The sequence below is a fragment of the Genypterus blacodes genome, unplaced genomic scaffold (assembly GCF_046128005.1).
Source record: "Genypterus blacodes isolate CSIRO-AG114 ecotype Tasmania unplaced genomic scaffold, CSIRO-AGI_Gbla_v1 ptg000260l_1, whole genome shotgun sequence".
Classification (NCBI taxonomy): Eukaryota; Metazoa; Chordata; class Actinopteri; order Ophidiiformes; family Ophidiidae; genus Genypterus; species Genypterus blacodes.
In genome coordinates this window covers 962,464-977,500 of record NW_027467053.1, presented here as the reverse complement: position 1 = coordinate 977,500, position 15,037 = coordinate 962,464, and the positions used below count along the sequence as shown (strand labels likewise).

The 15,037-nt window shown below is 44.6% G+C and overlaps 1 protein-coding gene across 1 annotated transcript in view; it reads left to right on the top strand.

The window, feature by feature from the left end:
* The window catches only part of nhsl2 (NHS-like 2), a 37,358-nt gene that overhangs the window by 6,288 nt on the left and 16,033 nt on the right, over positions 1 to 15,037 (top strand). Inside the window, exons 2-3 of the mRNA XM_076171625.1 lie at positions 2,704 to 2,955; positions 14,321 to 14,463. Coding sequence (XP_076027740.1) covers positions 2,704 to 2,955; positions 14,321 to 14,463 — 395 coding nt within the window. The remainder of the gene's footprint in view (positions 1 to 2,703; positions 2,956 to 14,320; positions 14,464 to 15,037) is intronic.

Here is a 15,037-nt window from a genome sequence, read left to right as displayed (position 1 = left end):
TAAACAGGATTATAATAACCTTAACCCTCTCATGAGATCATCACTATTGTTTTGATGTTTGAGGTAGTAGAAGTCGTCTCTTAAATCGATTCAACTACACTTTAGCTCCAAAACCTTCAAACTGTGTGATTGATTTCCAGGTATTTTCTGTATTTTCCCGCTTTAAACTCAAGTGTTTTATGACTCCGGCAGCAGAGAGACTCAGAGGTCAGCTGCTGCGATGAAAGACGTTGCTTCGGTTCGGTTCATTAACGACACTCAGAAGAACCACTAATGTTCACTTTGGTCTCAAAGTCATCGCTAAACCTGCTGTAGTGATCAGCAACAAACTGCGGGAAATAAAAGGCCGACATGTACACACACACACACACACACACACACACACACACACACAAACTCTCTCTCTCTCTCTCTCTCTCTCTCTCTCAATCACACATGCACCTTGTTTTCGCCAACCTTTCAGTGTCCAGTGACAGTGTTATTTAAGACCCACATAAAAGGAGTCTGCTGAGGACTGGGCTAATGCTAACTGTAGCTCATAAGCCTGTCATTCACACACACACACACACATCAAACACCAAACACACACACACACACCAGCAGCAGTTTCTGCTCAACCAAATAACATTTCCTCGCAAGTGTGCGAAAGAAAGACAGTGTGTGTGATAAAATGTGAGCAATGGATAACACACTCATCTGTGCGTGTGTATGTGTGTGTGTCTGTCCGTTCGTTGACAACAGCTTGTCTAAATCTGTGCCTTCCCTGCTGACACTCCAACGCTCACAGAGGGGAATGAATTAGTAATAGGCCTGGGAGAAAAATAACTTTCACGCCACAAACACAAACACCTCACTAATGCACAAGTGTGTTTGTGTGTTTTTCAGAGTGTGTAGACGTGTAGTGTGTGTGCCGTGAAACTTTTTGAACGTATAGAATACAGAGAAGAACCTGAGAGCTTTTTCCCTCTTGAGTACCTCTGAGATAGAAAAGGTTTCTCTCTTCTGCATTTGTGTGCATTCACGAGGTTATGGTTGACGTGTGTGTGTCTGTGTGTCTGTGTGGGAGAAAGCGAGAGATTCACCCCCATATCAGGTTTATTTTCCATTTATCAGCTCAGAGGCCATTTTGTCTCCAAACAGTGATGAGGTTGTGTTATATGTCCCAAATATTATAGTATCAAGAAGAAGACAACAAGTGTGGATTTACGTTTATCTAATATACTTTTTGGACTTATTTCACTGATTTATGAAACAAAAACAAAGTCTTTCTCTAACATATGGTCTTGTGGCTTATCTTCACTTAAGTTCATTCAACACTGACGTTGTTTTTCTGCTACAACTGATTTTAGTTTGTGTGTCTTTTGGGCACAGGCTAATGTGTTAGCATCAAGATTTCCCAACAGTAGATTTCAGAGTTTATTTAATTTATTTTCGATTAATTTCATCAAATTCTCAAACTGGAGAGACAGATTTAACTGTATTTCACTTTAAAGTTTTATAGCTGTGGCAAGTTTTCTTACTTTAGCCATAATGCTAATGTATTAGCGGCGAAGCCTTAGCATAAATGTGAGGTTTCATCGCCTGGCCTTTAATAATCTCTCTGTAAAAACGTCGCACAGACTCTTGTCGTGTTTGCGAACTCACCCAGTTGTCATAGATGTGTTATCAGATTGTCAGATTATTTGATCGGCTCTGACGGTAACTGGCGGCCATTAGCGTTGGCTCGCGGTGATCTGTTGTCATTGTCTGTTTGTGTTGGGAGCTTTGATTGTGACGAGGGCAGATGTGCCTCATCCCTCTTTCTTTCCCTCTTTCGTTCCTCCGCTCTCTCTTCCCTTCTGCCCGTGTATCTCCTCCTCCTCTAAATGTCATCAAGCGCTCTCTCGTCCTTCTGTCTCTCCTAATGCCACAATCCCTCTTTGCCTCCTTTTTCCCCTCCATACCTCCCTGCCCTAATCCCTCTTTCTTCCCTCCTCCCTCTTAATTAAGCGCCCCCCCCTCTACAAATCTGTTCTCCACCTCCATACCTCTTTCTCCCTCCCTCCCTCCCTCCCTCCATCCCTCCCTCTTTCCTCCCTCTTTCCTCCCTCGTTCTTCTCCCTGACAACACACTGCGTTATGCAATCTGCCATTTGCTATGCAAATTCATACGTTTTTATTTACGTGCAGTTTTACTTCCTCTCTCTATCTCTCTCTCTCTCTCTCTCTCTCTCTCTCTCTCTCTACCTTGTCTACTTTCTCATCTTGTTCCTCTCATCATTTGTCTTTCCTAATCCCTCCTCTCTCTCTCGTCCACATTTGACCTCCCTCTTCTATCTCTACCCCTTTTCCCTCCTTCTTGTTACTCCCTCTCACCCACACAACTCCGTCTTTGCCTCTTCTCTCTCCCCCTTTCCCTCCTTTTTCCTCTCATCTCTCCCTCCCTTTCTGTTTCTCCTCCATCTTTTACTCCATTTTGAACCTCTATCTTCCCTTCCATATCGCTCTCGTTCTCTCTCTCTCATCTCCTCTCTTTATTTCTCTTCCTCCCGCTCACGTTCATCTCCCCTCCCTCTCTCCTCTCTCCTCCTTCATCCATCACTTCCCCTCAACATTTCCCTCTCTCTCTCTCTCTCTCTCTCTCTCTCTCTCTCTCTCTCTCTCTCCTTCATCTGCTCCTCCTGTCAACCTCTCTCATCCCTCTCTCTCCTCCTCTTCCTCCAGCCACCAGCGGTTTAGAGGCGGAGAGCGGCAGGCGTGGCGGTAGCAGCAGCAGCAGCAGCCACGGCCACGGTGGCCACGGTAGCCACGGCGACGGCAACCACAGCAGCAGCGGCGGCGGTGGCAGCAGCAGCTCGGCCCACTTCAGGTCTCCATGGCAACAGAGCGTGAACGTGTTCGGCTCGTGGAGCAGGCCGGAGTGTGTCGAGGAGCTGCACCAGCAGGCGCAGCTCAACCTCCAGAGCTTGCTGCAAGGTAAGAGCGGAGAAATGGGCGAGAGGCGAGGGACGGTGTGTGTGTGTGTGTGTGTGAGTGTGTGTGTGTATGTGTGTGAGAGTGTGTGTGCCAGTGTGTGGCTGAGAGTGTGTGGGTGTGTTATGTTTTGAGTGAGTGGGTGGCATGAAGATAGAGGCGAAGGTGGATGGGAAAGTGTTTACATGTGTGTGGTGATAGGGTGTGTACCTAAAACAAATGTGTGTGTGTGTGTGTGTGTGTGTGTGTGTGTGTGTTTCTGTGTTTGTATAAGGCTGCAGATATGCAGGTGAGTGTGTGATAGGTTGTGTGTGTGTGTATGTTGGGTTATGCTTGCTATGTTGTGTTTATACTGTATTGGAGGCTATTTTGCATGTGTGTGTATGTGTGTATCGGCATAGGTTTGCTTCACCTTGATATGGTGTTATTTAAGATGGTGTCAGCGTGTGTGTATGGGTGTGTGTGTGTGTGTGTGTGTGTGTGTGTGTGTGTGTGTGTGTGTGTGTGTGTGTGTGTGTGTGTGTGTGTGTGAGTGTGTGTGTGTGTGTGTGTGTGTAAAGAGGCATTTTGAAGGGATCTGTTTACATTGTAGCTTGTAGGCGGTGGTTGCAATGTTGATGATGTTGATGCGCGTGTGTGTGTGTGTGTTTAAAGGGGGAAAGCTGTCACTATTGTGCTAATATTAATCTGTGTTTATGGAAAACACAGCTCCATCTGCATCATCATCATCATCATCACGTCTGTGTTTGTGTGTGTGTGTGTGTGTGTGTGTGTAAATCTGACAGTGCTCAAGAGAACTAAGGCTCCCCTCCCATTTTTCACTCTTCCAAAAACTCCCTCCCTCTCACCCCCTTAGCTCCATCTCTCCCTCCCTCCCTCTCTCTCTCCCTCACTCCCTCTCTCTCTCTCTCTCTCTCCCCCCCTCTCAGTGTGACTCATGCTGTGTCGCCCTCCTCTCTCCCCTCCATTAAAACAGTCACAGAGGGTTTTTTAGCTGAATGAAGACAGCAGACTGAGTGGGAGAACGCAGCAGACGACCCTGGATAAACAGCCGAGCAATGAATGAAAGAACGACGGGACAAATGAATGAATGAGAGTGAGAGTGTTAGACTACTTCATCCGCCTGACCTCTTGATCAAGAATGAAGAGTATTATCCTGTCAAAAACACTTTGTGCACAGTGTCTCTCTCTCTCTCTCTCTCCCTCCCTCTCTCTGTCACTTCTCTGTTGCCGTGTGTGTGTGTGTGTGTGAATGCATGTGTGTGTGAGTTTTGTATTAAGTCAGTGATTGTCTCAGACGGGCTGGCATCTTGTGTACGATGAAAACAAGATGGATGAACACAATCGTGGGTGGACAACAGTGAGTGAATGTGTGTGTGTGTGTGTGTGTGTGAGGGTGTGCGCGAGCGCTTAGCCATTCATTTAGTCTGTTTGTTTTTATGCTCAACTTGTGTGTGTGTGTGTGTGTGTGTGTGTGTGTGTTAGGACTGCCTTTGCATACATACCTATGTACAGGTACTGTATTTGTGGCTGCATGTGTGTGCACCTTCATGTTCTCGGTATTCATTTGTGTGTATCTATGTGTGCGTGTGTGTGTGTGTGTGTGTGTGTGTGTGTCTGTGTGTCTGTGTGTTATATAACGCTGAAGCATCTCTCTCTCTTCCTCTATCTCTTCTTTATCTCTCTCTCTCTCTCTCTCCCACTGGCCACGGTGCAGTAAAATATTCATAGTCTTACTCTGCTCCTCAACACTATGCCCTCCATATTTATGAAGCTCCCCGTTGTCCTCCGCTGTCGATTGATCTGCGGCGTTTTCTCGCCAGATCCAACACACCGACAACGAGATTTGTGCAAAGTTTTTATCGCCATCTATGTTCATGGTGCAACGGTGTAAATTGGCTCATATTTTCCACATTTTCCCATTATGTAACATTTAACTCAAATTGGAACCGGTTTCCAATTGGAATTACAATATTTTGTACACTTTGATAGACACCAGTCGGTCCTGAATGTAAAAATCGAACTTGCATTTGGACGTTGGGGAGGAAGTTGATCGGAAGTAGCTCTGAACCAACTACAGGCCGATGTATTGATCTATTGATTAATCTGGAAGCAGAGAAGGGAAGGTGCACATTTGATTAGCCAAAGCCAATCAAACAGATGCAAGCTTACCTAACACATATCTACGGTTTGGAGTACGGGAATACACTTACAGTACAACAACATTAGGAGCGGGAGTAGTTAAACATTTGTTGCTGGAAGTTTCACCCTCTAACTCTACTCCAGGCGCCTTCCTAGAAGGTGAAATTGCATCAGAAGTAAACAGAAACAAAACTGAATGAGACAAAAATAAGAACTCATCTTAAATTGAGATTAGAGTGAATCAACTCCAGGTTTGAAAATCACCACAATGTCACAAACAGTAACACTTTGCTAGTTTGTCACACAAGTAAATAACTTACCATGATGAGGCCTTGTCAGCGTCGCTCTGCAATGTAATGTTACGATATTAAACTTCATATTATCTCTTATTCTTTCTATTTGAAGCTCACTTTTATCCTCCCCACAATTAGATTTTTTGCGATCTCATTTTTATCATCTGTGTTCAAATATTCCCACGCTGCTCTTCGACAGTAATATATAATGTATATAAAGCTGGGTATTGTACCCCTGAAGGCAGAGATGCTGGGTTTTTCTACACATTCATAACGGGAATATTTGCTCATCGCTTCTTTTGCAGTCATTATAAGTGACTTCAGCTCTGCACGGTGATTTTGCAGGTTTACTGGATTAACTGGGCTGCTTTGTGCATATTTTTCCCTGTGCTCCATTAATCAACAGTGGAAAAATTCATATTATTCCTTCACATTAACTGTGAACTTTGTATTGGAAGTTCAGTATTGTCATCCATTACAGCCAGATTTGCTATTTGCTATGCAATTTCACACCAATCCATTAAGCAACTCTCAAATATTGGTATATCCACCTCCTCGGCACAGTATTTAATATCTGTGCAGGTTAGAGTAGACGTACTAATAGTCTGCTGCATAACTTTTCTGCCTTTTGAGAGGTTTTCAGTGTTCCAGCTGAGTGGAATTCATAATGAGACAGGTTTACTCCTCGTTAAAATATGACTGGTTATAGTTTTCCACACAGAATGCTGATGCCAGGACCTGCAGTAGAGGGTCAAAGGTGTCATGTGTAGAACTTTAAACATTGACAACAAATGATTGAGTTTGGTGCATGAGTACACTCTTACTCTTCATTGTGTCGTTTCGCACCGCACCTGAGTCAGACGTGTCCAGATAAATGATGGATTGTTTGGTAATGCGATAAAGAGAGGACGGCGGTGTTCCTCCAGAGCAAACATCACTAAAGCTTTCAGAGTTTATGGTGAAGCCAGATGGCTAAAGATCAGGAAGAAACCTCATCTTTCTGAGGAGATGCAGCAGCAAAGTCACAGAGAGTTCAGGAATTGCTTATATTAAGTTTTTGTACCTTTGTGTCAGTACGATCTGTTACTTACAAATGCTGGGTGAAAATTTCCAAAAAAGTTGACTGACATCGAGCAATAAATCAGACTAAAAGTTAATGGCTACAAAAGGGGCTGAGATGTTGGATGGATGAAAAACGGTGACACGCTTTGAATTGTCCTGAGGGGGGTGTTGAAAGTAAAGGCCAGGCTGGAGGCTCTTTGTGGAGGATTTGGCTCAGCAAATGCCATGGCAGAGGGAAGGTCAGAAGGTCATCAGAATCAGTTAGGGATTAAAGCTGCAGTATACTTCAGATGAGATATATTTATATATAAATAAATACTGTGTGCTTTTGCGGCGGTGTTCATAGAAAGGGGAAGAGACCTGAAATCATGTTTATTGTGATTTGATGTGATGTAGCAGAGCCCTATAGATACAAATACAATACACAATGGATATAGATGGGGATATTGACACACACTTTCAGTTTCACTTATCTCCTTTGGGCACGGTGAGGGATGTTGGCGTGCTGGAAAGTAAGAAAAAATTGTCCCAATGAAGACCCAAACAAACTAGCTGGTAGAAAGGGAGTTTCTGCTGCTTTAATCCTTTGATGACCACTCTAACCTGTTACAAATATATATGTATAAATTAAATCGATACTCTTTACGATGAAGTGTGCTGGACTAATTGTAATGATGTCATCTAGAAGTGGATTGACGATCTCTTTGGCACATTGTCGGCCATTAAACCTACACACATACGCCATTGAACCCTTTTTACCCGATGTCCTCTCAATGCCTCCGCCAACTCAGAGTGGAAAAGGGGGAGTTATATATTTATTTCCTTGTCCACTAATCAGGAGGAGCAGTGAACAAATCAGCCAGCAGCAGTCTAAAAGAGGAGAAGGAACTCACTGGGAAGATGTAGGAGGATCCGTTTGATCACAACAACTGGAGTTCTGGCTTTGATGTCTAAGAAGAAAAGTGCTAATTTAAAGCTGGAACAGGCAAGTTGAAGGGTGCAAATAGTCAGTGTTAGGAAGCTTTCACACTGGGGGCTTCTTGGCTGGTTTGTTTGTCACTTCTTTCAGCTTTGAGCTTCAACTTTTTTGCTCTCAGGGCACTGCAGCTTTGGCTTCTGCTCTTTTTTTACTGATTGATTGTAACGTTGGCAATCCAGGAGTTTTTTTATTGTGCTCTCGATATCACTGTTGAGTCGCTGCTGATGAGATTGTCCTGATGAGATTGTCAGCTAACTACCTGAAAACGTAATTTAAATGCAAATGGCCCCTCGCTAAACTGACAACGAGGACGGCGGCAGAATTCAGAGCAGATAAACTCTTAACTGTTCAGGCCGTGCGAGACAGTTTGATATCCCAAGACTGCGCTTGATGCATCGCTACGCAGTAAAAATACAGGCAGGGCTGCAGGTACGGTTATGAGGTCCCACAGAGGGTAAGTTGGCAGAAGTAAGGCTCTGGCAGTGATTCAGGTATTGTGTCAGACTCCCACATGAAGGAAAAGTTCTGGATTTTCTAGTGGACTCATGTTCCAGACCCTTACTTGGTCCCAAGTTCTGGTTAATGACTTGATTCGTACTTAGGGACAGTTGGAGGGATATTGGACCTGAAGTGGTTTTGTCCATCTGTCTTTGGGGCACTTGTGGATCCCCAGGAAGAGCTTGAAGGACTTGGCTTGGACCTGGATAAATGCCTGAGACTTGATGGATGGACTACATCTGGTCGTTTTGCATGCACGCTCTCAAATCTTACAAAATACACTCCAGATTTAGGGATTTTTCACTTCTATAACACAGATATATACAACTAGAACCTTCAGCATTGCATTATGGGACTTTTTTAAACCAACCAATCATGGATCGTTGAGGATGAAACTTGGAGATCAGCTGGACACAACATCACTCGCACACACACTGTCACCATCAGTGTCGGCCAACAGCTCCTCGCTTTCGTCTCGCCAGCCATGGGTCACATCGTAGCCAGAAGGCGCAAGATAACGGAGTGTGTGTGTGTTGTGTGTTTTTTAGCAGCTAGATTCACACAAAGTACACAGTTGTGTCACACTCGAGGCTTGTGTGCTTCTTGAGTGGAAGTCAATGGTATCAGTAGCGCTCAGAGCCAGATATGAATCTTGCTGTATCTTATCTTCTGTGGCACCTCGGGGACGTCTTAAGGTGCCAATAGTGGAACCTCTCTTCGCTGTGAGACAAGCACGCAGCGATGCGGTACAGACAGCCCAACTTCAAAATGTCACGGTAACCCTTTAATTGCGTCAAAGCGAAGTCGATGCCGCCCGCGATGCGTAGAGGCAGATAAAGTTTGCGCTGTCGGCACTAGCTGGGCTTTAAAATGTCATGGCGTCCCTCTAATTGTCCCGGGGACGCTCCAAGTCAATGCCAGCTGTGATCCACGCGGGCAGATAAGGCTTTTGCTGTGTTAACTCTGCTGGTCAATGGGCATTATCGAGCAGGAAGTGGCGTGATGGAGCACCTCAGAGCGCCAAACGCTGACGCAGCAGAAACTGAATGGTCCGGTTTTTAATCTCAAGATTGAATTCCAAAATGGGTTCCTAAAATCACTTAAATAAGGGACATTATATAATACACAAATCATTCCTTTAGAAAACTGCCGTAGGTGTAGTTTGGATAAAATAATTCCAGGCTAATTCCATGGTATTGCAGCCAATTTTAAATCATAATGGTAACCAGTGGTTGGATCCAAGGCAAGGCTGATTTAAGACCTGACTGATCACAAGTCTTAAGCTTAATATGATGAGATCCATACCAAATCTGATGCCAAAGTAATAGTTTTGCTTTCAATTTAGACCATTCATGAAGGAGTTTTAAAGGTTTATTATTCTACAGATAAACTATATGATTTGATGGATAGAAAGGACTGTAAGGATCAGAACAGGATCTGAAGAGAACGTGAAGGACCAGGACAGAACAGTGTGTGCTGGGTCACCAAACTTCACTGCTTGAAACAAACCACAGCTGTGTTTTCTGTGTGTCTCTCGTGTGAACACTTGCTGGAAAACTGATAAAGTCTGACGGGCAGGGAGCCTGATAATTGGATCAGAAACCGTCTTTGCGATTCCCATGACCGACACAAACACAAACCAGCAAACCTCCACGTCTTTCCCCTTCTGGGTCACAAACGTCTGCTTTGTGTAACGGGTCGATCGGTCGTGCATGTTAAGGATGAAGGCATGCATATGGGCGCATGCAAACACACACACACACACACACACCGTCGGCTGTGTACAAGTACAGTACACACCAACCAACAGCGGTGAAAGAGACGTTTGTTATCTGCGTCTTCCCCCCTTTTGGCTTTCCTGCGGGAGAGAAGAAAGGGTGACCCAAATCTGACACGACCGGGGTGCAGATTGTCAAGGGTGGCTGGTTTTGTCTGTGAATGGGCGCACTGTACACACAGACACTAACACACACACATGCACACAGACACAACTACCAGCACTTAAAGTAGCAATACACAAACGCGCAAACACACACAATATACAAGTTAGTGATGCATGATTGCTCAGGCCTGCTTGTCAGGGAGGGGGTGGGGTAGGTTGTCCTTAATTGCAGCGTGTGTGTTTGTGTGTGTTTTGTGTTGTGTGTGTGTGTGTGTGTGTGTGAGCATTGGTGGGAGTGACCGGCATACCTTTACACCCCTCTGCTTGGTTTTCCCACCACACCACAGCAGCCTCTGAATGGAAACTGGCTGTTATCTGAAGCGTGGATCTACAACCTTGTACCTTCCTGGATGTGGAAATTTAGTGTTTCGCAACTTCACGCTTCAAGAACGTGAGAAATCTTAAAGCGCTCGGATGTAAACTCGCTAGGAAATGTTGGAGCCTATTTTTAGCTTCCAAACTCCCACTTCTTGGTCCTGATCCAGCTTCTCCTCGATTGCTATTGCGCTCAGATCTCAGAGGTATGTATCACAGGGAGTCACCATAACTTCATCTTCTTCCTCTTCATCCTTCATCTGCTCTGCTTTGCCTCTTCTGGCTTTCCCTTGCTTCTTCACCTGGTTCTTCTTCTTCAGCTTCGTCCGTCCTTCTTCCCTCACTGGCTTCTATTCCTCACTATGCCTCCTCTTCCCTTGCCTCCTTTCCACCTTCCTCTGCTGCTTCTCACAACTTCCCTCTTCGGCTCCTCACCTTTTTCATCTTCTTATGCCTACTCTTTTTATGCCTTGCCTCTCTGGCTGCGTCCTTCTTCTTTTGCTGGTCTAGCTCAAAATTTCACGTCTACACATCGCATCAATCGATGAATAAAGTTCAAGTTTTTAGCTTGAAAAATGAGTGGATTCTTATTGATGTACTGTGGATATTGAGATTGATTCCTGATTATGATGTAGCTTCCTGGCTTCCACCTTCTCTTCCTCCTCTTCCTACTTACTTACCCCTCTGCGTCTTCGCCCTCTTGCTGACGTCTCACTTCCTCAGGCTGCAGCAATCTGGAGGAGATGAGTTTTGGCTGCTGCTCACTTCTTGCTAACCGGCTGATCCTGCTGTTTCTGGACGGTTTATAATCAATTATTTTCAACTCTGCAAAATAGAGTTCTCGATCACGGGCGGCTTATGTAATATGAGTACAAACAACCCGGGGACACGTTTCCTTAAAGCAACTGCTTACACAACTTAAACAGCTGCCTGAGGATTCGTCTAAAGCAGTCAATGCTCTGTTTGGTGATGTCAGCGTTGATATTTATGACTAAACTTGAATTCCAAGCGGATGGTTTGCAGTCGAAGGAAGAGAAATTGGCACACATCTTGCTCTCCTCTGCAAAATGACGTAAAACACCTTTATTTTGGTGACTTTAAACCCATATATGTTGAAGACGTTTAAAGAAGAATTTTTGAGAACCTTTTAATATTTCCTTAAAAATTCCAATCAATTAAATAAACATATATAATTGTATTTATATTTTTGAGACATTTATTTATTATTGATATGGTATTTGGTCAGATTTTGTCTATTTTTTTCCCCCACTTGCATATTTTATCAGTACATTTATTTATTTGAAACTTCTGCTTTATCATAAATGAAAGACGAATTCATTGACGAGTAAGTTTGAGAAAAGACTTTAGAGGTGTAAAGTGCTGCATATTGCTGTGGAGACTAGAGATCGCCCCACAGTCACCGCAGTCACACTAATTATTTGTGAGTTATCAGCCCTCTGCTGCACATGATACTCATTGGTATTAATGAGCGCTGCCTCGTGGTCGCGTTCATTCCAGCCAGATTAAACCGCGTTAGCCTCGGGCTCAGACAGAAAGAATCAGATTCTCACAGTCTGCTCAAACATTTAGCAAAACTTTCCTTCAACTTTCACGCCTTCCCGTCCTTCGCTGTCTCTTTCGTTTGCTCTCACTTCACCGTCTCTATGGGGTGGAAAATTGTCTTTAGCGTCGCTCCAGGGAAGCAAAACAAGACGCAATGTCATCTCCATCGCTGTTGTCACGTCGAAACCTTGTTAATCCAGTGTTTTATTGCCGTGTTTTTGCTCCAGATGAAGGATTACATGGCCAGATTTGTCTGCAATACACACCTTGGGGGCTATAAAACAATTTCAACCCCCTGCACTTACTTAGTAACCTTAAATCTGTCTTACTTACCATGTTTTCACACCTATGTGGTTCACTTGAATCACACTCAGGTATGTTTTCCCCCTCAGTGCGATTCATTTAGGCAGGTCTGAACTCGGCCGTCGGCTTTAATTTCATTCAGACTCGGCACTCAGCGGGCACGGTTGTGCTCGCTGTGTGGCCCCGACGATGACTGTGAGGAAGAGCCTATGCCAGCTCTTTCATTTACATTACGACATCATCTTAATCCATGCTGAAGGCTGCGTCAGATTGCCCATGATTTCACCTCAACTTCTGGAGGATAATTGCTTTGGATTGTGGGATTTTTAAAGAAATGTTTGTTTTCCTGCAGGGAGTTGGGGAGACGTCAAAATCAGTTATCGTATAATATTGTTAAAAATGGCACAAAAACAAGGCATTGCACTTTATTTCCTGACATTTATGACCAGTGAGCATAGTGAATGTTGTCGGATGACTTTTGTTGATATATTTTACCTCTCTTCTTGTGTGAAACTGAACCGAATTACACAATTGATGTAATATTGTAACAGTTCCGCTGCTTGTTTGGGCCAAAGCAGAGGCGGAATGGAAGCATCTGAAAGCGCCCTCACTGTCTATTAATAAGTCTGACAAATGTTAAATTTCCTGCATGTTTGAATGCGTTTCTCTGTCAAGGCCGTCTTCGTACACAGAGCCTGGGAGCAGATGTCATCAGTGTGTGCTTTACCATATGGACACTGCAGAACGTTCCACAGCTGCTACAAAGAAAAAAAAGCAAAATCCAACAAATCTCATTCTAATCTAAATGGGTTATTTCTCTCCCATTTGTCAGTATAATGATATTTATTTTACATTTGTCATTAAAATGCTTAAATCTTTTGCTGTCTGTTCAGACTCAACCAGCGGCTGTAAGCTTTCCAACACAAATGTCTCCATTTGTGAGTAAATCAAAGCTTCCCTCACAAAGTTAGAGCCAGTGTTTGCAGCCGTTCCTTGCCTCGCTGTTCTGTCATACACCCAAATTATCAACACTGTCCTCTTGTGGCTTGACTGGGTACATCCACAGCAAAATGACTGATCGTCTTAAGACTGAAAGTTGCAATGTTCTTCAGTCCAGAAAATGAAATCTAAGCTGAGTTTGCTCTGGGAAAACAGCGCCCCCTTCCTGTTTTGTCCCACTAATTCAACAGGTTTACTCGGCTCAAACCTTCGCGGTGACTCAAACTGTAAAATTGGAGTAATTATGTGAACATTTCCTCAGTGTGTGTGAGTGTGATAATGATGTATGTAAAAATGCTAAACATAGCACCTTCAGTTTCCGCCTCCTGCTGCAGGTGTGTGTTTATACGTCCCACTTATAGGCCATGCTTGTAAAAAACGCACAGAAGCTCCTGTTAACCCTTTAATAGGCACCCCCCTGGTGTTGCTTGGCAACTGTACGCCACCATGAAGGAATCCATATTGTCCCAAGGAGCAAGTTCAGCCGAGTGTTCCACTGTTACTTAAAACTGTCTGCAGTACGGAGCTGGAATGTGTGTGTGTGTGTGTGTGTGTGTGTGTGTGTGTGCGCGTGTGTGTGTGTAAATTGGAGGGCTTTCGGGATGAGTGGAGATTGGGGTTGGGGGTGTGTTTTGGGGAAAAGGATTGGCTGAGGAGTTGTAAGGGGGTGTGTTCGTGTGTGTGTGTAGGGGGGGTGTAGGAATCTGTTTACAATGGCCTGAGGGAGAGTCGCCTAAGATGCCAGAGAACAAGAAAGAGAGAGAAACAGTCAGATGCAGAGAGAAATTTTGAGACAGACAAATGCGCAGCAAGCGAGCAAAGAGAGGGAACAGACAGCAAGACGGAAGGAGGTGAAGGAGGGAACGAATGAGAAGAGGAACAACTCGGGATCACATGAGAGGATTAGGAGTCTGAGGTCGCTCAAGGTTCCTGAGTAGAAGTTGAAGGAGTCACGGAAAGAAACGGCAGGACGATGCAAAGAAGCGGTCTAACTAGATCTCAGCTTTCAGTCATGCAAATAGGATATCTGGTGTGTGTGTGTGTGTGTGTGTGTGTGTGTGTGTGTGTGCGTGTGTATCCATGCAGCATTGTTTTGTGTGTGTGGGTGTGTGTTTGTGTCATTTAGGTGTTGCAGAGTGTTAAATGCTCACAGTTTGCTTTCTCTCTCTCTGTTTGTGTGCTGTTGTATGCACACATGCTTTGTGTGTGTGTGTGTGTGTGTGTGTGTGTGTGTGTGTGTGTGTGTTTTGGTGCACGTCTGTGTGTGTGCAGATTTTGAGGAGCAGTTGTACGACACCAAGCTGACCGGTCAGACTTTCCGCCACCCGTCCTCGCAGAGCTCCGACGACACGTCCACCTCGCTCAGCCGCTCGCCCGTCTCCCTCAACAATAAGAGACCCGACTTCATCTTCCTGGTAAACACACACACACACACACACACATGGACATAAAACAAAACCACCTTTCTCCCTTCACAACACACTCCTCTCCCTCTTCAGCCTTCATAACAGCCTCCCATTTGTATCAAAGCAACAGACTCAGACCCATGACAGACTCATCATAATGTCTCTGTCACGCCCACAGTCTTAGATTTTTGCTATAATTACTCATCATCATATAAACAAATGAAATGACAGAGATTTAGTTTCTGACAGGGGGGAAATAACCTCGTAACGCCCACACGAACGCATTGCGAAATGCAAATGAAACCAACTGTTTGTTCGGCTCGCTGGGTTGCATGGAATGACAGAGAGGAGGGGAGTGTGTGGATGGATGGAGACGTTCAGACATGAGCTTTGGGGACTTACAGAGGACATGTGATCCCCCGCTGTTCAAACTTGAGGTCGAGACAAACACATCGGTCATGAACTGCCCTGAAAGCGTTGATTTGATTGGTGCGTTTTCATTCAGTGTGCAGAGTAGTCTGAGATCCATCTTGTGAAGCGTCACAATGATTTCAAGCGACTCTCCCTTCCTGCCAACGCAGAT